The sequence below is a fragment of the Taudactylus pleione genome, unplaced genomic scaffold (assembly GCF_031769625.1).
Source record: "Taudactylus pleione unplaced genomic scaffold, aTauple2 ptg000760l, whole genome shotgun sequence".
NCBI lineage: Eukaryota > Metazoa > Chordata > Amphibia > Anura > Myobatrachidae > Taudactylus > Taudactylus pleione.
Window position 1 is genome coordinate 432,775 of NW_028285162.1, and position 22,504 is coordinate 455,278.

At 40.8% G+C, this 22,504-nt stretch overlaps 1 protein-coding gene across 3 annotated transcripts in view; it reads left to right on the forward strand.

The window, feature by feature from the left end:
• SNX9 (sorting nexin 9) overlaps positions 1 to 22,504 on the forward strand; it is a 225,173-nt gene that overhangs the window by 190,610 nt on the left and 12,059 nt on the right. For all 3 annotated transcript variants that reach the window (XM_088457395.1, XM_088457396.1, XM_088457397.1), the window contains exons 10-15: positions 8,523 to 8,653; positions 10,497 to 10,600; positions 18,419 to 18,522; positions 19,287 to 19,364; positions 19,564 to 19,640; positions 21,793 to 21,882. In XM_088457395.1, the coding sequence (XP_088313521.1) occupies positions 8,523 to 8,653; positions 10,497 to 10,600; positions 18,419 to 18,522; positions 19,287 to 19,364; positions 19,564 to 19,640; positions 21,793 to 21,882 (584 nt within the window). The remainder of the gene's footprint in view (positions 1 to 8,522; positions 8,654 to 10,496; positions 10,601 to 18,418; positions 18,523 to 19,286; positions 19,365 to 19,563; positions 19,641 to 21,792; positions 21,883 to 22,504) is intronic.

The following is a 22,504-nucleotide window of genomic DNA, read 5'->3' on the forward strand; positions in this document are numbered from 1 at the left end:
TCCAGGTCTCTGTGGTGCCCATTATTACTTGGGATTGGCATGGTCAGGCATATGGCCAATCCGCCCCTGATCCTATAAATATACACATTGAAATCATGTTCTGTGAGATATAGTTTAAAAACGCATCTCACCAACTGATCCATCTCTGGCTTTATGAATTCAATAAACAACCCCCTTTGTTAGAGTAATATTTTTGTAAGTGTTAAGTAGTCGAATACATAAATTGGTGACCGTTAAATAAACCTAGAGGATCACTTCATAAAACTACTTGTATTTGTTTTCAACCACTGAAATGTAGTTGTTTGTACTCAAATGTCACTGTTAATAACTGTGTTATGACATACTGTAATGTATATTAGTACGTGTAACATGATTGCCACAGGAGTGATTGTGCATGGAGTAGGGAAGTGCGCAGCCTTACCTGGCCATGATTTCTTGAACACCAATCACATGGCTGCGTTCACAATATAATATAATCAATATTAAGATCAGGCGCAAAAAATATCAGAACTACTGAGGATGAGTGATAAGTATATATATTTCAAATCTTTTCTTTCAGTTTATAAAATAGAACCGAGCTGGATACATTTGTATCATTTGAATTGCCACTATATATGTGATAGTATGCCTGTGCAACTAAAGGGGCACATCAACTAGCAGACTTTGAAATGACTGCACGATTACGTAGGCACATCAATCATCCCCTAACATGCTCAACCTGACGTTATCCACAGGTTGACCAGCATGTTCTGGCGATGATTGATGTCGGAAACGACCAGCGGGAGCGTGCATTGCAGGTCGTTTCCGACATTAATGTTTGCAACTTGTGCACGATTACTGAGCGATTGCACGATTACAATGTCGTAATCGTGCAATCGCTCAAGTATGTCGCGTAGTGGATACACGGCATTAAACTTAAAGTGTATGAAGATATCTGAATGCGCGCAGTGGAAACGTGTAACCCTTGAGTTGCGCAGAGGATTTGTGTGCCTCAGCTAAATGACATTAGGCTGCACATTCATTCTACTGCTGTATTAAAGTGATATAATAGTTTATACTCCCAATACTGCCTTGGTTATAAAAACTAACTGTTATCTGCTAAGAGTCCTGTCATGTGTATTTATTTATACATATGCTTGATGGTATACAGTCAGGTGCATAAATATTGGGACATTGACAGAATTTTCGTATTTTGGCCTCTATTCACCAGCACAATGGCTTTGAAATGAAACAAACAAGATGTGCTTTAACTGCAGACTTTCAGATTTAATTTGAGGGTAATTACATCCACATCAGGTGAACAATGTAGGAATTATAACGGTTTCTATATGTGCCTCCCACTTTTTAAGGGGCCAAAAGTAATGGGATTATCAACTCAAAAGCTATTTCATGGACAGGTGTGGGCTATACCCTCGTTATTTCATTATCAATTAAGCAGGTAAAAGGTCTGGAGTTGATTCTAGGTGTGACATTTGCATTTGGAATCAGTTGCTGTCGACTCTCAATATGAGATCCAAAGAGCTGTCACTATCAGTGAAGCAAGCCATCATTAGGCTGAAAAATCAAAACAAACCCATCAGAGACATAGCAAAAACATTAGGTGTGGCCAAATCAACTGTTTGGAACATTCTTAAAAAGAAAGAACGCACCGGAGAGCTCAGCAACACCAAAAGACCCGGAAGACTATGGAAAACAACTGTGGTGGATGACAGAAGAATTATTTCTCTGGTGAAGAAAAACCCTTTCACAACAGTTGGCCAAATCAAGAACACTCTCCAGGAGGTAGGTGTATATGTCTCAGAGTCAACAATCAAGAGAAGACTTCACAAGAGTGAATATAGAGGGTTCACCACAAGATGTAAACCATTGGTGAGCCACAAAAACAGGAAGACCAGATTAGAGTTTGCCAAACAACATCTAAAAAAAGCCATTACAGTTCTGGAGCAACATCCTATGGACAGATGAGACAAAGATCAACTTGTACCACAGTGATGGGAAGAGAAGAGTATGGAGAAGGAAAGGAACTGCTCATGATCCAAAACAAACCATCTCATCAGTGAAGCATGGTGGTGGTAGTGTCATGGCGTGGACATGTATGGCTGCCAATGGAACTGGTTCCCTTGTATTTATTGATGATGTGACTGCTGACAAAAGCAGCAGAATTTATTCTGAAGTGTTTCGGGCAATATTATATGCTCATATTCAGTCAAATGCTTCAGAACTCATTGGACGGTGCTTCACAGTGCAGACAATGATCCGAAGCATACTGCAAAAGCAACCAAAGAGTTTTTTTAAGGCTAAAAAGTGGAATGTTATGCAATGGCCAAGTCAATCCCCTGACCTGAATCCGATTGCGCATGCATTTCACTTGATGAAGACAAAACTGAAGGGAAAATGCCCCAAGAACAAGCAGGAACTGAAGACATTTGCAGTAGAGGCCTGGCAGAGCATCACAAGGGATGAAACCCAGCGTCTGGTGATGTCTATGCGTTCCAGACTTCAGGCTGTAATTGCCTGCAAAGGATTTGCAACAAAGTATTAAAAAGTGAAAGTTAGATTTAGGATTGTTTAGTTCGTCCCATTACTTTTGGCCCCTTAAAAACTGGGAGACACATATAGAAACCGTTGTAATTCCTACACCGTTCACCTGATTTGGATGTAATTACCCTCAAATTAAATCTGAAAGTCTGCAGTTAAAGCACATCTTGTTTGTTTCATTTCAAAGCCATTGTGGTGGTGAATAGAGGCCAAAATATGAAAATTTTGTCAATGTCCCAATATTTATGCACCTGACTGTATATTCTAAAATCACAGCAGCCTAGTAATAATAACAAGTTAGACACAAAGACAAACTACAGCCTTGATTTTAATTTTCACTACTATTCTATATTTTATTTAGCTGATTTTAATGTAAATTGTTTATTAAAAATAATTGAATTTAAGTTAAGTTTTAGGGTTAAGTAGAGGATTACTAGCTCCACATGAGTTTAGTTATACCTCTATTTTACAATAATAACGTAGTAGCTAAAAGAGATTTAAAAGGGCACTACCGCAGGGGTTATGGGTGTCAGCTGAATCAATAGATGTTTAAAGCAGTGGTAATCTGCAATTTGCATAAGAATAGTGAACAGTGGACTAGATAACCATGCCAAACAGTGCTTAACATCAATATAATATAAGAATAACCTTATGTTCAATAAGGTATCATGTGTAAGATATTTAAAGTCTCAGTGCTAGAAAGTGTCTACAATCTGAAAATGCTGATGTATGTAAAGTGCATCAAGTGCATGTGCAATAGTGTCCAAAATGAGGTTACTAGTGTCAAAGAAGGGGTTAAAACCTTCTAAATAAAATGTTTAATGTATCACATAAATCAGCTGATGTGGGTGCATGTAAACAACCTATGCACATTTAAAATTACTTTATAGCTCATCTATTCGGTACCAATGGCAATGCAAGAAATTGAAAAGCTAAAAATATATTTATTTAAACTAATTTCATATAAAGACAAAAAAACAAATCACAGCAAAATAATTTAAAAAATACTGGCCGCTTAATTGCTATACTCAAAGCACTTTATAAAATATTTTCATAAAAAATGCAAAGATAAAAACAAAGTGCTGAGTGCAAGGTGCTCCAAGTTAAGTTTTAGAGAGACTTGTATCGACCTAATATCTATGCATTATACGTCTGCATTCCGCTTTAAGAACTACTGTTCTATGGTTTTGGATTTGTGACTATATTCGTTCTGGAGTAGCACCCCTAATTATTATGAATACATGAGATTCACTATGAATGATATGTACATTTGAAAATATAGGGGCTTATTGTATAGGTAATTGATAAAGATTTCTGTTTTGGTGCAACCTTTCTCTTTTGTTTTTGTGAAGTTTTTCAAAGGCTTCTGAAAACGTATAAAAAATATTAGCTTGAATGAGCCACAATGCCACACTATATCTGATATAAAGTTGTTTTATATCATCTGAAAAAAGCAAACTGATCCATAATGAATCGTAATGTCATGACGTGAAATATTCATATTAAAAAATAGGATTGTTCACCTTTTCAGTTGTGCCATAGATCAGGCAGTTCAATTGATTTCAGACAATATTTTCTAAGGACTCTGAACTTCCAGATTTATGATTGTTAAAGTTCTGTAGATATGACTAACAATGACATCAATGGATATGATTGTGTAATTTAACTTTCCAACTTGCTGTATGTATAAGATGACTACCCTCTTAGTAATGCTGCATTGTAAATGATTCAGATTCACGGTAAACCAACTGAACTTCTTCTAAAAATATTTTTTTATCGCTATCACTTGCAGTAAGCTAATCAGGAAGGAAATAATAAATCCTTTCTGTCCAGGGGCCGATAGGGAATTTAAAGTGGCCCTGGAAAAAAGTCAGAAAATGGCCTTTATGTGTGTGCGCCGAAGACGCGGGCCCGAAAAAGTTGGTGTGGCAAGGGGTGTGGCCTTATCCGAAATTCAGCAAGCCACTCCCCCCATTTTTGTCCCACCACTACAGGAGTTGATGGATATGCCTCCAGTTCCCCTCTGCAGTAACTAAGCACAGCGAGCAAGTAGATGAGTTTTTCTTACCTATTTGATTTCACTGCAACGGGGATCCTCTGAAGAAATTGATCCTCCTTGGGCAGGCAGTATTCACTATTCATGCAGGTGATCACGTTTGTGTCGCAATAAAGCCAATGTCATCATCATGCAATAGAGGTTCAACCAGAGAATACATAGTAACAAAAGTTTTGGGGCAGGAAAAAAAAGTGCGTTTCCCTTATCAAACAATTTTATATTAATAAAATATACAGTATTTGCTAATTTGATACCATTTGTATCAGTAATATGGTTTCATTAGAATTGTTGCTTTATTGAAGATTACTGTCCCCCAGTCTTTTCTTCTAATGGTACCAGGAGTCCTGCTGTCCTATTTGTGTGTCTCCAGTACCATTGTCTTGGTATTCCTCCAGCCCATCCCCACTATGTGCTTCTCCAGTGCTATCCCATGCTTCTCCCCTGCAACATCATCCTGCGTCACCCCAGTGCAATCCTCCTGCCCTAGAACATAATAGCCCCCTCCCCAGATAGGTCATCATCTCTCCTTAGCACTAAATTACCCCCCTCTCCCCCAGACAGAAATCCATCTCCTCCTATCAGCCAGTGCAGTTCTGCATGCTGTAGGACATTTTTTTTAAAGACTGACAGACTGGATGCGGCAAGTGATGACAGAGCCGAATTAAGACCCCACAGGGCCAAAGGTAAGATAGAGATTCAGGGCCCCCTATTAATGTGAAGAGAGGAAATACATAGGGCAGTGTCGTCACTGCATACATGGAAGCTAGGTTCCCGGCACCAGTATGCCGACAATATTAAAATGTGACTTTAACTATTTTAACGGTGTCAGTCACTACTAAACACTGCTGCAAGCCTGCACCACCAGGATTCATACTGTACATACATGTGAAAAAGGGGAGTAAATAATTAAAATAATGAAATAAAAACATAATGGGAGCTGCACTGCTGCATCCCTGCACAGACTGAATGGGAGACTCTGGGCGGAGGCAGAGCTAGACTAAGGCTTTGGGGGGGCCCGGGGCACTTAAGACTGAGGGGCCCTAGAGGACAACATTTAGTAAATGGGCGATCAAGTTTTTGTGTGCAAGCCTAGGACATGCTAATGAAAATGGAGCATGGTCACATAGCACGTCCCCAATTCATTATATGCTGGGGTATGCACATCACTTTCCTAGATGCTTGGCTTCCCTCACTAACTTTCTTCCAGCCCACAGGTGTGACAGCACCCAAAAAAACAGGACTGTCGCACCTCAGTCGTGATGGATGGGGGGGTATGCACACATACACTGCATATGTACTGTTTTACACATATACAGTCTCACACATATACACTTACATACGTACTGTTATACACATAGCCACACTTATACACATACATATAGTCACACACATACATAGTGTCACAAAAATAGGGCGGCCCGGGCCTTGGCACTGCTGGTTGTGACAGACAGCTAGCGGGCTGCCTGTCAAGAAAAAGACTAAGGGGTCTATTTACTAAGCAGTGTTAGGAGGAGTGAAAAGTGATAAGGTGCCAGCCAATCAGCTCCCAACTGTCATTTTTCAAACACAGCCTGTGAGATGGCAGTTAGGAGCTGATTGGCTGGCACCTTATCACTTTTCACTTCTCCTAACACTGTTTAGTAAATGGACCCCTTAGCCTTGAGCGGGTGACGTGCTAAGGGGGTCGGGGCCACAGGTGACAAGCGGTCCCACAAACCAATCCGCCCACCAGGAATCTTCCCGCTGTAGGTAACGGCCAATCCGCCCCTGCTTCTGTCATAAATCTTCTAGCCGTTTATCAATTCACAATGTCAAGTTCGGTGGCAACTGTTTTGCAACACTTTTTATTACTAAAATACATTTGAATATTTTGTAAATATCTGGTTGACCGTAGTTAAGAAATTGATGGGTTTTGCTGGCAGTTTGTGGGGGCAATATTTGGTTGGCCGGTGTTTAGAAACCGATGGATTTTGCCGGCAAAATACAATCTTTGTTAAGCATCGGAATTGATGCTGTTTTGTAAGTTTCCGTCGATGCCCTTCAGTTTGGCAACCTTGATCCCACCAACAAAAAAGCTGCAAAACAACTGTGTTAAGAGCTGTAGCTAGGATCCTGCCGGCTTTTGCTTTTTTTCTGTTTTAGTAAAAAAAAAATGCATATGTTAAAAGAAATAAAATGCCCCACTCCCTCCCAAATTATACATACTGTATACAGATTAGGTTAGGATAATAGGATAAATTATATTTGTAAACTCACGTTAACATGTTATTTTACAGTAGAGATGTGGTTTCTTACATGCTAAAAGTAACACCTAAAACAACTGTGGTCAATTGCAAATTGTTTTATTGTTTATTCTTTTTCTATCTTTTTACTTGAAATTTGTTTTTAGACATTTTGCCTAAGGAAAATAATTTGCCTCTTTAAATCTGGCTGCTAAATAGCTGAAATCACAGCACTTGCTGCAACTGTGGCTCCAAGTGTATCCTTATTGATATCTGGCTGGACTAAAGCCGGGTACACAATGGAGCGAAATCTGCTCGATTTGGCCAAATCAGGTATACCGTGCAGTGTGTATGCCCAATTCGCGTGCTCAAAGTCGCATGTGCGTCAATCACTTGATATCGCATGCTGTGCCATACATATTAATGTGGACGGAATGAGCGATCGTTCCGTCGTTCATTAAATCGGGTAATGTGTACTGGCAATCATGCGATGTCCAGGGAGAAGGCAAATAGCCCTGAACATCAGACTGTTTGCCGGTTGCTCCATTGTGTACCCAGCTTAAAATACAGTATGTTGCATTTAATGTAATGTATCGGACACATTTCCTGTAGATTGTAGAGTTGCGTGCAGCACCTGTTACTACTTTTTCTATTTGTTAAGACTCAGGGGCCTATTCATCAACATTAAATTAATGGTTTTAAGGACATTTTCCTTAAATAACGTTATTTTAGTATTCATGAAGCCACTTAGCACAGGAGATATCACTGATATCACTGATATCTCCTTGCTAAGTCACCCTGCGTTACTTTCCACACTCCCCATACATTGGGGATGTGAAAATTATGGTATTCATCAAATTCCGAAAATTATGAATTTTTGGATTTTGATGGATTTACTATTCGCCACTGTGAGGTGGCGAATAGCAGGTGAAATTTACCTGCTTCCAGCTGGACAGGTCCCCCAACGTCTCCCTCCGTCGGTCTGGTGCGTCCTCTGGCTCCGGAGGCTGGTCGGACACTGTGTTCTCCCAACAGAACACAATAAAGATTAGAAAAAAAAAACAAAACCTTTTTTTTCTAATCTGTACTGTGGTCTGCTAGGAGACCATGTGACAGACCAGCAGGACGGAGCCGGAGGCTGCTGCGCGGACAGATGAGCGGGGGGGAGGGGGGGCAGGTGAGTGGAGGGGGGACACACAAACTTACCGCATGTGTAGGCAGTGCTGCGCATGCTCTGGGTTAACGAAGTTAACAGCGCATGCGCAGCACTGTTTCCTGCTGCGGTAAGTTAGAGCAGGCAGGAATAACTATCTATTTCCTGAAAAGCTGTCATCGCAAAAATGACAGCTTTTCGGAATAGATAGTTATAGGGAGGAGGAATGATTAATTCCTCTGGTAATTAGGTAGAACTCCATGCGAGTTCTAAACCTAATTACCTCCACGGAAAGTTTAGTAATGATGAATAGGCCCCCCCAGTCTTGTTTCATTACTGTATTTGTTTCCATTTCTAAAGCTCTGCGGGATATGCTGGTGTGAAAATGTTGATAATAATAATAATAATGTGAAGCTAATCACAGATTTTTAATGCAATCTAAATCCCCCAGCATAGTGCAGTAGAAAGCAACAGTTTACAGTGTTTGCATTGTAATGTAAATAACAGGGTGTATGTACGGGTTCTTTCTAATTATTTGCCTCTTACATTACAGGCCGTTTTGAAGAAGAGTTTATAAAGATGCGCATGGAGAGATTACAGGGTTGGCTGTCTCGAATGTGTCGCCATCCTGTTGTATCAGAGAGTGATGTTTTCCAGCAGTTCCTTAACTTTCGAGATGAGAAGGTATATCGACAGCTGCATATTTAAACTAGTTCTTTTTTCCTTTTCGTGTGAATGGGGATGGTCCTTGGCTGGATTCTTTTGGGGTGCCCTTCGCCTCAGATGTGAACCCCTGAATGTTAGGGACGCCAATATAGAGGAGCCTTGACGCTGGCCCGGTGCTTAATCATATAATTGCAAATGTATGCAACTAATACCTATTATTATGTAGGGATCAAGTATTTTTGCTGATATTGTTGCAGTGTGCTGGAGGGAACACCCTTTTTTTCTGTGGTTCAGAGTAAACCCCGCCCTTTACAAGCACCTGCGCAATACCATTAAGCTGATGTGAGCGACCACTATATTTTTTATTGCTTGTCTAGTCATCCTTACAAAAACAAAAGAACACTTTTCCCAGTTATCAGCAGTAATTGGAGATGAGCTAACCAAAAGAGAAACAGCACTAGCAGGATTTATTTACATGTGTGTCTTATGTGTTGATTACACCTCTTCCTCCTTTCCTTATATCCTTGATATAGTGTGTAATTGGGCAGTGTAGCCATTCACAAAAAAAGAGAAAATATAGTAGGTAAATTCCTACAACTCATCGGTGGAACACATGTAAATCTAGAACAAAACCTTTATTGATACATTTTAAAATCTAGTATACAGTTAATCAGCTAAAAAAGATTAGAAAAGATTGTGTAATAAAATGGATTTTTTTAAAATATTGTGTATATTTTATCCTCGTTTTATTTCTTGTATCAATTTTATTGTTAAAAAATGTCCACTATTTTTGTCAGTCTTGCGTATGTAGCATGTTTGGTGCAGAATACTGTTAAGTTAAAAATTGTTGACTTCTGCCAGTCCTCTTTTTAGGAATTGTTGAAGTTTCTATACGCCTAATAGTTTTAGTTTCTCCAGACTGACTTTAAGCTTGGTCAGAATATACAGAGCTAGAGTGGTCGATATACAAAGAATATTCAGTGATAGCCAGGTTGATATACAAAAGGATATTCATGATTCAACCAACATAAAATTCTTGTATAGGGCAACATACTGTACCATAAAGTGCCTTAACATTTAATAAACAACAGTAGTCACTTTATAGTATGTTGCTCCGATATGGGAACTGTATTAGACCTTTGTACAATGTGTTATATCAGTACATACAGGTGAGTATTCAGAACTATTAAGGTAGCAAAGCTGATTTGCTTTGCAGAGTTTTACACATCTTGCAGTGTAATGGTGCATACACACGGTCAGATATGTATTTATCAACGATTTGAACGATTGAACAATTTCTGACTGCATTAAAATGAATGGAATCGTCCAAATCTGACTGCAAACACATCAGATGTCAGATATCGTTATCTGACAAGCGGGAACGCGCATTGTTCATCTGACAAACATGTCAGATATGTCAGATTTTCCTTCAGATATGAACGATTGAACAAATTTTTAAATAGTTATTGTACAGATCTGAAGGAAAATCTGACCATGTGTATGGCACCATAACTGTCCCCTATCGGATTATTAGTGGTCATTGTCTTGAGTGTGCACTCGCATCAGCCTATACTTGATGCAAAAGGAACGCCTGGAAGCATGTACTCTGTCCATCTCTGCATAGCCCACAGCTCAGTGTAGATGTGATTGAAGTGCATACGAGACTGCTTAGTCTCGTTCTTAAGTACACAAGTTTCCGTCAATTATGTAGTGTGAAGACATGCAAGATGCAAACACGCGTACATTTAACTCTGCACCAAGTGCCTTATTTGATGTCTCATACAGTTCTGTACTTCCATTGGATTGTAATAAACATTTTGTATTCTTTTTTTTTTTTTTTGCATCGTTTCAACATTGTAAGGAGTGGAAGACTGGAAAGAGGAAAGCAGAGAAAGATGAAATTGTCGGCAGTATGATCTTCTGCACAGTGGAACCAGAGGCACCTGATTTGGACATCATTGAAGTGTAATATTCTTGTTTAACTCAGAATCTCTGTGTTACTGTATTAAGTATAACTAGTGGTGCATGCTTTATTATGGCCTTTAGCTTGGTGTCATCATTTTGTAAATATTATTCACCCCATGGTTATGTAACACAGATTCAGTGCTCTTCAGGTGAATACTTGAACAGTCTTGTTATAACACTTAACTGGGAATATGTCTTTCTAATGGACTGGTCTTGTGCTGCCTTTCTTTTCGTGTCTGTTATCTTCAGCATCTAGAACACCTACATACGGTTCTGATGTTACCCTATCAATGGGTCGGTAAATACAGAGCCTTTCTATCAGTGAAGGGTTGTGATGGGATGAGGCAGCAGAGAGCTAGGGGCATACAAAATGTCGAATTTGAAGATATTGGTAGAAATGAGAATGGGGTTTATGATATTTGTCCTGAATATCTGTAAATGATTGTTGAGTGTATTTACCGACAATGTGCCGGAAACCTGTAATACCGGCTTCTGTACAGATAGCTGCGCTGGAGGGTGACTGACCAGGAGGGAAGGAGGGGTGATACAATAGATGAGTCTGAAGGGAGGGATATTCGGAAAGAATATACTATTTATTGAGGTAATCCTAGGTGGACAGCGTGAGTGCGATCATAGGGATCTAAAGGGCAGTCCCAGGCATGATATTTAGAGATCTTAGATTGACTTAGCCCTCTTCCGATTGACTTCTTAGCCAGTATATCCCTATGCATGCAAGATTTTTTTATTGTTCCAGATAAATTTGCAATGGAAGGATTGAAGAGAAGTGAGCACCCGAGTTGGTACTGCCACAGGGAGTGCCTGAAAAAAGTACAGCAGTTTGGGAAGAACATTAAAGTTTATCACATTTATAAGGCCCACCCAGGATTTAGAATATTTCCTCCAGCATAATATATCACCTTTAACAAATTGGGACATTCAGTCTTACATAGCTGGTGATAGGTTTTAGTTGTTTGGACCCCGAGATACTTGACCACATAAGGTCAATGTTTAACTGTAGTAATCTTTTCAAAGGCTCTGGGAGGTGAAAAAGTAGAATCTCAGATTTATTATGGTTGACCTTATATCCTCATAGCTGTCCACAGAGGGACAGTTTATGAAAATAGTTGGGGAGGGAAGTCTGCGGTTTAGTCAGGGTAAGGAGGACATCATTGACATAAAGAGAGTTTATAATGATAGTGTTACGGACTGGAGTTTTTGTGGACCCAGGGTGGAAACAGAAGTAAAAGCAGGAACAGATTTAAATTGGAAAGTCTGTTGTTTTATATAGTTATTGGTAGATATGAAAATATACAGGTAATAATTAGTCCAAATGTGAATAAACTTAGAACTGGGGTATGTGGATGATATGTCACTGTAGTGGGAGAGAACAAAGTCAATGTCCAGAAAAGTGGCAGAGATGTCTAAAGTGGAATCCAGGAATAATGCAAATATGGCTGAATGAGATATCCTTGATATCCTGCAGAATGGCTTGAATGAGATATCCTTAATGAATGGCTGCACGAGGGGTTAACGACAGGTTCAAAACACAGGAGTGGGTACCCAGTGGGAGACGGGGCAGTCCCCCTCGGACTGGAGACTGTTGGATTGGTCAGAGCGGTGCAGGGAGATCTGTGGTAGCCAATTAGCTGACAGGAGGCAGAAATAGCATCTGAACAGGAACATGGCTTCGGAGCACAGGGAACTCTCTCACAGCAAGCTGTGAAACACGTTGCACGGGCAACTACAGGGAGCTCCAAACCCCCTTAAGTACACAGTAGCAGAGCTGGAATGGCTGGGAGAGATCACCTGATACATCAGGATAAGCCCACTATGTCGCATGACCTGAGGCAAGATGGCCGCGCCCAGACACTCGCAGCATGGTGATGCTGCCGGCCTTACCCCTGTCAGCAGGACTCACAGACATCAGACCCCCGCACACCCAGTGCCAGTCTCCAAGCACCAGCTCCCCCGCCGGAAGGGCCACACCACAGCGTCCGCACTGGTAAGCACTGCCGGCACCTGGGAAGAGATACCCTGGTCGTGACAGATAGCTACCAATAGAAATGCCAGTGATGTCCGGATTAGCCTTGATTCTGCAGGCGAGTTTCTCAACAACCAGAGCGAATATGAGAGACGAGAGAGGGCATCTTTGCGTGGTACCATTTGTAATGCCAAAAGAATCCGAGAGGAGGCCTCCAGCAAGTACAGCAGTAGAGTGATTGTGTTAAAGGCTTGCAAAAATCGGCCTTTAAAACCAAACTGGAGAAGTGTTTGAATCATAAAGGCCATTAAACCCTATCAAAGGCGAGGAGATGTTATACATTAATATGGTGAATAATGTTCACCGTGCATCTAGCATTGTCGAGTCCCTGCCTGGATGGTACAAAGCCCACTTGGTCTGGATGGATTAAGTTAGGAAGTAAGAAGTTTAGCCCGTTGGCAAGAATTTTGGCGAAGATTGTCAAATCAGCGTTAAGTAGAGAAATAGGGCATTAATTCGTTATTGAGAGAGGGTCCTTGACAGCTCTGAATTTGCATTTAGATTATGTAGCGACACATTTCTTAGTATCCTAAAAGCTACCTAATAGCCACACATCTTTAACTTCAAAATTCTGTAATATAGTTCTGTCAGAGAGCCATATGCAGTGGCACTAGAATGAGCAATTCATCCCCATCTCCGCTAAAAAATGTTCCTTAAGTAATGCCACCACACCTAGTTAAGGCGGGTATCCACTTGTAGATATACAAACGAGAGCACGATTACGGCATTGCAATTGTGCTCTTGTTTGTATAACTAGCGATGTGCCTAGACTGAACGTTCACTCGTTCAGTCCCGGCACATCCCTCATCCCTGCACATGCTGAACCTGACGAGGTCGTCAGGTTGACCAGCATGTATGGGCGATGTCGCACGCTTCCGACCAAAACATGCCCGATGCATGCGCGATTTGCATGTGATTGCACGATAACAATGTCGTTATCGTGCAATCGCGTGGCTAAATCAATGTAACTTCTGTTAAATTCACATATTTTGGAGCAGGCTGAAAAAAAATGTGCTTGTCAGGGCCTCTGCTAAATCCAGCCTGGCCGACATAGATTACTTGCTACCTCCTGGCTTCCATGTGTGCTAACCCACATATTGTTATATGACCTAGTTCAGTGGTTCTCAACTCTGTCCTCAGGACCCCACACAGGTCACGTTTTTCAGGTCACAGCAGAAGCACAGGTGTATTCATTACTCACTGGCACATTTTTAAAAAAATCCACAGGTGGAGCTAATTATTTCACTGATTCTGTTAGGAGACCTGTAAAACATGCACTGTTTGGGGTCCTGAGGACTGAGTTTGAGAACCTGTGACCTAGTTTGATGAGACACAAAACTGTTTTGTGGGTGCAATTATATGCGTGTAGAGAGACTAGCTGTGTCCTATCCATCGATAGTATGTATTCGCTACTTATCCCATCAAAATGTCGACACCAGAAGGTCAGCATTGACAATGTTGGCTTAGTGAAAATGGTGGCATCATTAATGTTGACATCTCCAAAATGTCGACATCGACAGAATGTCGACATAGAAAATGTCAATGCTGTCATAAGGTCGACATTTCTATTAGGGTTAGGGATAGAATTACACTAAAGAAAGCATTGTGGCAGTATTAATTAGCCGCAGTGTTTACCGTGCGGGTAAAGCTCTGTTCAACGTCCGGAGCTATTCAATCACCTATGCATTTTCCCCAATGAACACAATTAGACATCGGTAAACCTTGTAGCTAATTGAATCTGTTGACATTTCAATGTCAGAATGTCAGTGTCTACATTAAATCCGTGTTGAAATGCTGAATGTCGACATTATGAACATTCAACATGTTCAGTGTCGATTTTCTCATGTTGACGTTTTGAATATCCACATAATATACCATACATCCATGGGCAATGGAAAAAATCACTGCCTGGATGATATAAGTAACTTGGTGAGAAACATATAAGGGAAACTGAAACATAAATAAGTTCATTAAGATTATATAATTGAATGAATGCAGACTATCTGAAACTGGAAAGCTTTTCCAGTTATTTTGTCTATGGCTGACAGTATATGTTTTAGAATTATTTGTTTATTCAAATGTTATTCAGATAATAGTTTCAATGTTGTATGAAACAGGAAATAGTCCTACAGTCCATCAGACACATCAGCCAGATTTAATGAATTCCAGGATTTCCTGTTTGTTAAAGTAGCCGTTGGCTTAACTATCAACATATAAATCATGTTTGTTTTCTACAAGAGCACCTATCTTACAAGTCATTCTTTCATATCTCAGTTTTATAGCACAAGATATAAAAAGAAATAAGTAAAACAGTTGAGGTCCCTCCTCACCCTATAATGCAATTGCCATTGTATAACATATGATTTTAGGTCAGTCATTTAACTCTGAAACTTACTTACAAGTTTTGTTTTCTCAATTAGAGGAATATAGCATTTGTTTAAATGCAGTTTGTGTTCAGATACATCTTGTATTTTACGGTGTTCAAACATGGCAGAAATCACAGATCACTATAATATTGTACTTCCAAAATGTGATTTCAGAAACATTTCCAAATAGACAAAACTTTTATTGTCATTTATCCATTTTAAGTGAATCATTTTAACTTCGATATTTCTTATGGTCTATTAATGTCACCATCTTGTAGCTAGAATGATAAAATGACTCGTACAGAACAAGTGGGGTGTTTTGTTTCAGTGTTGAGCGGTAGCTTGCTGAAACCACAGGAGCTTTGCTTTTGCATTGCACAGCAAAAATGTTGTAAAGAAAAACCCCACAATTTGCAATGCTTTTTACACAGAGAAAGGGGTGTGGGACAATGGCCCTCATTCAGTAAGCGGTCGCAAGAAGCGATCGCTCTCTCTGAATGAGGGCGGCCGCTTCCTTTTTTTTAGTGCGACTTCCTGGTCGCTAGCTAAACTGTGGGTTACCACCCACAGCTTAGCGACCGACCAGGTTGATGGGCCATTCGGGGCTTGCGACGAGACCCTAAGGTTGGGTCTCGGCAACCGCAAGCCCCAGGGAGCTTCCTGCTCTGATCGAGCAGGAAGCTCCCCACTGACATCACTGATGATGTCAGTGCAGGCGCCCACAAAACGGTAGGCGTTCCTTAAGGAACATCTACCGCTGTCGATGTTGATCAACATCGACAGCCGCCCCTTTTGTGGAGAGCTTCGTAGCGAGAGAGTTTCGCTCTCGCTCTGGGGCTTTGCGCACACATAGTGCAACCGCTACGCGTGCGCAGGGCTAACCATCGACCCAGTTGCGAACGCATCGGCGCTTGCGACCGGGTCTGAATGAGACTCAATGTGCTTTGGTAAAGAAATGTAACATTTTATAAACCAACAACTCCTTACTTGTATTCCTCTGCAACCATTAGCAGTAATTTCTTTCGGTGCCCACAGTCCCTCCAATTGGTAGTGGATTATACAATGGGAGACCTCATAGGGCCGAGTGTATTAGGGTGGGCCCATTGCTTTGGCCCCATGCATATGACCAGATTACAACAAATAGGTCTGGTTAGTGGTTGGCTCAGTAGCAGTGGCTAAAAGATTATGGAGTTGCTTTTTGAAGTTTGTAACCCACTGGTCACCAACAATAATCCCTCAGATTGTTTTCATCAAATTTTATTAGCCATTTAAAGAATGTACTTGTTTTCGTTATACGCATTCTACTCTGCAGACTTGTTACATTATTTCCTAAATTTAATTTGTGTTTTCACTTTGCCCAGTCCATTTTTCAGTATTACAGTAGCCATTTAACTATATGGTAGGGACATTTACCACAGATCTGAGCTATTTTGAGATAAGGACCATTGAAGATATTAATTATGATAAAGATACTAGTGCAGGATTCATCCCTGTCTTTTTTTAGTATTCCCTACATTTTATAGTACAGGTAGGCTGCATTTGGTAAAAAGAAAAACTAACCAGTTCATTGATACAGTACAAATATGACACTTCAAACATGGGCGGATATAGATTACAATAAGTCTTGGGCTGCAACCAATACGTGGTCCCCACCAATTCATGTGGTGAACCTACTAGTATAAGTAATATCAACTTTAATTGGTGAGAACACAAAATAAAGTGGAAGAATTGCACCTAGAATACAAAATAAGAGAAATAGAACTGTGATATTGTTTTTTCAAACTGCACAAGAACAGAGAATGAGATTTGCATCCAACAAACACATACAAAAAATAATAGTCTCTGAAACGCAGAAATTGGTTAGGCTCACGGCTGGGGGAGTAAGGGGAAATATTTAGTGTCTTAGTAAAAACATTTGTTTTTGTTCATCTGCTTGACACGTGTGAAATTGTACCCCCGCACACATGACAAAACCACAAGGTGACAGTATGGTACAAACTGTAGTGTTCGACATCTTGCTTCCTTCTTATTTTGATATTTCAATGTATTTTATGTGGTTCCTGCACTGTATAAGTATATATGTGTGTGTATTTGTAGAATCGACATTGCTTTCCCTATATATATTTAGTATAGATTTTGGTTTTGTGTATAAACTTACAACAGTTTTGACTTGTGTAGTTTCATATATTATATTTTATGATAGTTTGACAAGTTATAATAAACCACAGCCCAAAACACTGAGAATTTTTAAACTGATTTACACAACTATTGATGCCCCCCCCCGCCCCAGTGTAGCTCTGCTCACCTTTGCCCTGTCCCCCCCAGAGGCCCTGCCTATTTTGTCGGTACCGGGCCCCACAATTTCTGATGGCAGCCCTGGTGCCTAAACTTAACCCCTCCCCAGTGGTGCCTGACCCTAACCATCACCCCTAGGGGTGCCAAAGCCTAACCTCCCTCCCCAAAATCTAACGCTAACCCCGCTAGCTGCCCTAAACCTAACCCCGCCCTCCTTTCCCCTGCGGCTAAGAGGATGGGCGCTCCGAACTTACCTAGTTAGGGAACGAGTCCTCCTGGATTCCGGCATCAGGATTAAGATAGGCGTGGGCATTTCGACGCCTATCTTAACTCCCTTGTCGGTATTTCAGCGTCTGCATAGAGACCGGCGGCCGCGAGGTCTTGACTACATCCCGTGACGGAGAAGCATATCTAAAGCAAATGTAGGTAACTGATAAGCAATGTTTGCTTTGCATTTGCTGCTGTAAAAGTTATATCCCAGTCAAGAGATCCATGGTGGATTAAAACAATTATGTTTTTTATACATGACCATCTATAATCCCATATGCCATACCTATGGTATACTATTATAGAAAGCAAATGTCATATGCCCTAGTTCTCTGCAATATATACAGAATGTGCCTTACACCAAGTAAGCCTCTGCCGTCCACCCACTACACCCATATAAGACTCCACCAGTGCATGAAGCCACTATGCTGTGTTTATTTTTGGCAGCTTTGCGGAAGTAACCAGGGCAGAGCAAGGGCTGGCATATCACCCACCATAAAAGTACAAATGCCAAACATTTTAACAAATCTTCTTTTCTACTTGGTAAAACCAGTTTCTTGAGTAGAGCTTTTATGTCTGCAACTAACTGCATCTGACAGCTGTGGCAAGGTTTAAATGACACACTGTTTCCCTCTAACATGTTTCCCCATACTAATTACCTTATCTTAATGCATATGCTGTTGTTCTGTACTAGAACTTATAGAGTCCTATTTTCATTTTCTGCAATTGCACCTGGTGACAGGAAAATGTATTTTCTTAAAATATACATTTTGCAGTGTTTTTAATGTTTTATAACAGTCATGAGGCTACCATGGGGGATTTTAACCAAAATGTGCCATTCTCATGCAGAGACCAGAAGTGTGAAGCAGTCAGCAGGTTTACTAAAGCGATGGATGACGGAGTGAAAGATTTGCTCACTGTGGGCCAGGAGCACTGGAAACGATGCACAGGACGTATGTTTACTGCACTAAATAGTCCAAAAAATTATTGCACCAAATTCTATACATACAATTTAGTTTACCGTGGATATATATTCTACTTTTGAACTCTGTACTTAAGTTTGGAACTTTTTACAGAGCAAATACACGCTGTTTATTAGTAGAGTTTATTTTTATTTTCTTTTACTATAAATGATCAGAGAATTGTTTGTGTTTTAATGAGATTTTTTTGTGTAGCCATATGGGTTCCTTTATGGAGGCAAAATTAAATACCCTCATTGTCAAATTATTCTGAAAAATGAAGTACACTTGCAAAACATTATTAAGGTATAGGTTCAGAAAGTGTACCCTCGCCCTCGCGGGCTAGCTTCGCTCGCAACGCTTCAGGCACGGTGGCTCGCTTCGCTCGCCACAGGTTTATTTTCCCCACATGATTGTGACATCAGAGATCCTTCTGTTAACTTGGATCTATCATCAGCCATGAATATGTGTTGTTGATATGATGTCAAAATTGCATATTTTTCATTAAAGCAAATGTGTGAATTAGTGCATATAATATACAGCATATACAATATTACATAGCATTTCCATACTAAATTGTCTTAATTACAAGATGTGATTTTGCATGCCACTACATTTACATTAGAAAAAAAGTAAGAATGGAAAAAGAAAAATTGTGATTCAATAAATAGAATGAAAATATTATCTGATGTAATGAAATTGCATATTATTGTCTATCAACAACATGGTTACATTGTTACTGTATCTCTTCCTAAAAGCATTACCCAAGGAATATCAGAAGATTGGAAAAGCTTTACAGAATTTGTCACAAGTTTTCAGCACCAGTGGCTATCTAGGTATCTGCGTCATCCTTTTATTTGTTTGCTTGCCATATGCTGTGGCCTTTTATTTTCGGGTGTCACATATATTGGTTATTGGTTAATACAGCTCTGTCTACTTGTCATAGCTCTGATTAAAATGCAAATAGAAGGAAAATGTTCCTTGTTAAGGTTTCATAATGAGTACATAATAATTACTAAAGCTTTGGCTCCACAGGTGAAACTGATTTAAACAGCGCTATCACGGAAGCAGGGAAGACGTATGAAGCAATTGCCAACCTGGTGGAAGAGCAGGTAAAGCTAGACACGTAAGATACTGAACTGATCTGAAAGTAATTTACAATTTGGTTAATGAGCATAAAGAGTTAATAAAACCTCTACTGATGTCACAACCTTTGTATTTTACACCTGGATAAATCAGCCAATATGCATATATGGTAACATATGCTGTAGTTGTTTACTGTTAAAGATTATTTACATCTATGCACTTTTCATTTGAAATCTAATATGTAAAGGTATAATTATAATTATCGCTGCTCAAGTAACTTACCAAACAATACGCTGGAACCTGCAGCAATCAAGTCTTATAGCATATTTATTCTCTTATCTGTGCTATATTTCATAACTTGCTATGCATTACAGCACCTACATAAGATTGCAGTGGTCTGCATTGACCTCTTTGCAATCACGCTACGTTTTTCTTATTTTAAATGATTCCACACAATTAATGGAATGGTGCCCTGATCAATGTGTAAGAAAATCATGTACAATTTGCTGTATTTCTCATGTGTTCATCTAAAACCAACAAATGCATGGATGCCAATGAGAGACATTGGTTACACTTTCATCTAGGTTAAAATAATTATCTTCTAAAACAGTTATGAAAAACTTTCCTGACTGCACATTGGTAATCATACTACTCACTGGATCAACACATTAATCATTTGTTAATTCATGCATGTATACCTGTGTATAAGAAGACTTCTAATTAATATGTCTAATGAATATGCTGGGAGGAGGACGTTATTAAAGACTGACTTTAGTTATACAGTGGTTATATCCCCTTAATGGGATCGGTATGAATTACCGCCAGACATATGTCTGACGGTTCAAATCTCGACAGCGGAAGACCGGCAACCCTGAAAATCCTGAAGGTAAGTATTTGAGCTATTGCTTAACCCCCCACCCCCACCCACTAACCCTCCTTTAGGGGTGCCTAACCCTAATCTCCCCCCCTAGTACCTAACCCCCCCTGTAAGTATCCAAACCTAACCACCCCCTTCCCCGCACCCTAAACCTGATGGAGCATACACACGGTCAGATTTGTTAGATGAACGATTTGACCAACGATTTGAACGATTTGAACTATGGGCCTAATTCAGACCCGCTCGCAAGCAGGTCGATGGTGCCCTAATGCGCATGCGCACGACGGAGGGAGCTCCGTCGTGCGCATGCGCGAGACCCGCATAGCGACAGCCAAGCTGTCGCTATGGGTCTCGCACCAAAGGGGGCGTGCTGTCGATGGTGGGTGACAGCACGCCCCCTTTGGTGGGCGTGCCGGGGGCGTGGCTGCCCAGACGGAGGCGTTCTCATGGGAACGTCTACCGTCTGGGGCCGGCCCCACTGACATCACTAGTGATGTCAGTGGGAGTGCTTTTGGCTCTAATAGAGCCAAAAGCACTCCTGGGCTTGCGCCAGCGAGACCCTACCGCAGGGTCTCATCGCAAGCCCGATGGTCGCGATGGTCATGACCTTCGCGACCATCTTTTTGGCCGCTCGCATAAGCTGTGGGTGGTCACCCACAGCTATGCGAACGTCCAAGAGGCCGCTCCATTTTCCGGTAGGAGGGCCCTGATTCAAAGCGAGCGCTCTGGTCAGAGCGTCCGGCTCTGAATCAGGCCCTATGAATGATTCTTGACTGCATTAAAATGAATGGAATCGTCCAAATCTGACTGCAAACACATTAGATGTCAGATATCGTTATCTGACCATCGGGAACGCGCATCGTTCAGACATGTCAGATTTTCCTTCAGATATGAACGATTTTTTAAATCGTTATCGTTCAGATCTGAAGAAAAATCTGACCGTGTGTATGCACCATAAGACTCCTGGGGGGATGCCTAACCCTAACCTCCCCCCGGGGGTGCCTAACGCTAACTCCCCCTTCCACTACCCTAACGCTCCTGGCGGGGTGCCTAACCCTAAGTCCTCCTGGGAGCCCTGAAACCTAAAACACGGCTGTTTGCGCCCGGCTTACCTTTGCCTGGTATGCTCCCGGCGTAGGTCTAATGACAGGTGTCGGGATTTCGACGCCTGTCATTCGTACCCTGCCGGGATATCACAGTCGGGAAGCTGGCGGTCGGCATTTCCCATTTGTATTATGCTTACCAAAGTAAATTAGATATAAATAGAATAGGATAATGTATTTTTTGTTTTGTTTTTCCAGCCGAAGAAAGATCTGCATTACTTGATGGAAACCAATACGGAGTACAAAGGTTTCCTGAGCTGCTTTCCTGATATTATCTCTGCCCACAAGGTGCATTAGGACATTTATTTTCATTACGTAAACATGAAGCATTTCGTACATGTATGTGACTCGGTGTCACTGGTATAGTCCTCAGTGTGCTTCAGTGTGTATTCATATGTTCTAGCTGAGTTCCTCATCTTATGCCAACCTGATGTTCTTAAACATCTGCAACCATATTATATTTAGAATATAGGTTATTGTATTAATATAAAATATAATCCTGTAAAGTCATGCAACCTCCTGCCTGTTCTGTTGTTACACGACTTCAAGGCAACTTCAAATGTCACAACCTATAGTCATTTGACTTGATGAATCATAGGTTCACATTATTAATTAGATGTCCCTATTAAACCATTGATGCTTTAGCCAGGATATTGTACTTCATTTTCCTCAGGCTCTCCCTGAGGAAAATGAAGTACAATATCCTGGCTACCTATGTGTGTATTGCCCATGATGCCTCTATATTTGGAATACCAATCACAACATCAGTTGAGATGCCGACGCCGGAATCCCAACAGCCGGCATCCCAATCGTAAGTATAGCGGGCCGGGTTAGCTGTTAGCCACGGGGGGAGGGATAGGTTTAGGCACCACGGGGGGGTTAGGCTGTGGGAGGGGGGAGGTTAGGGTTA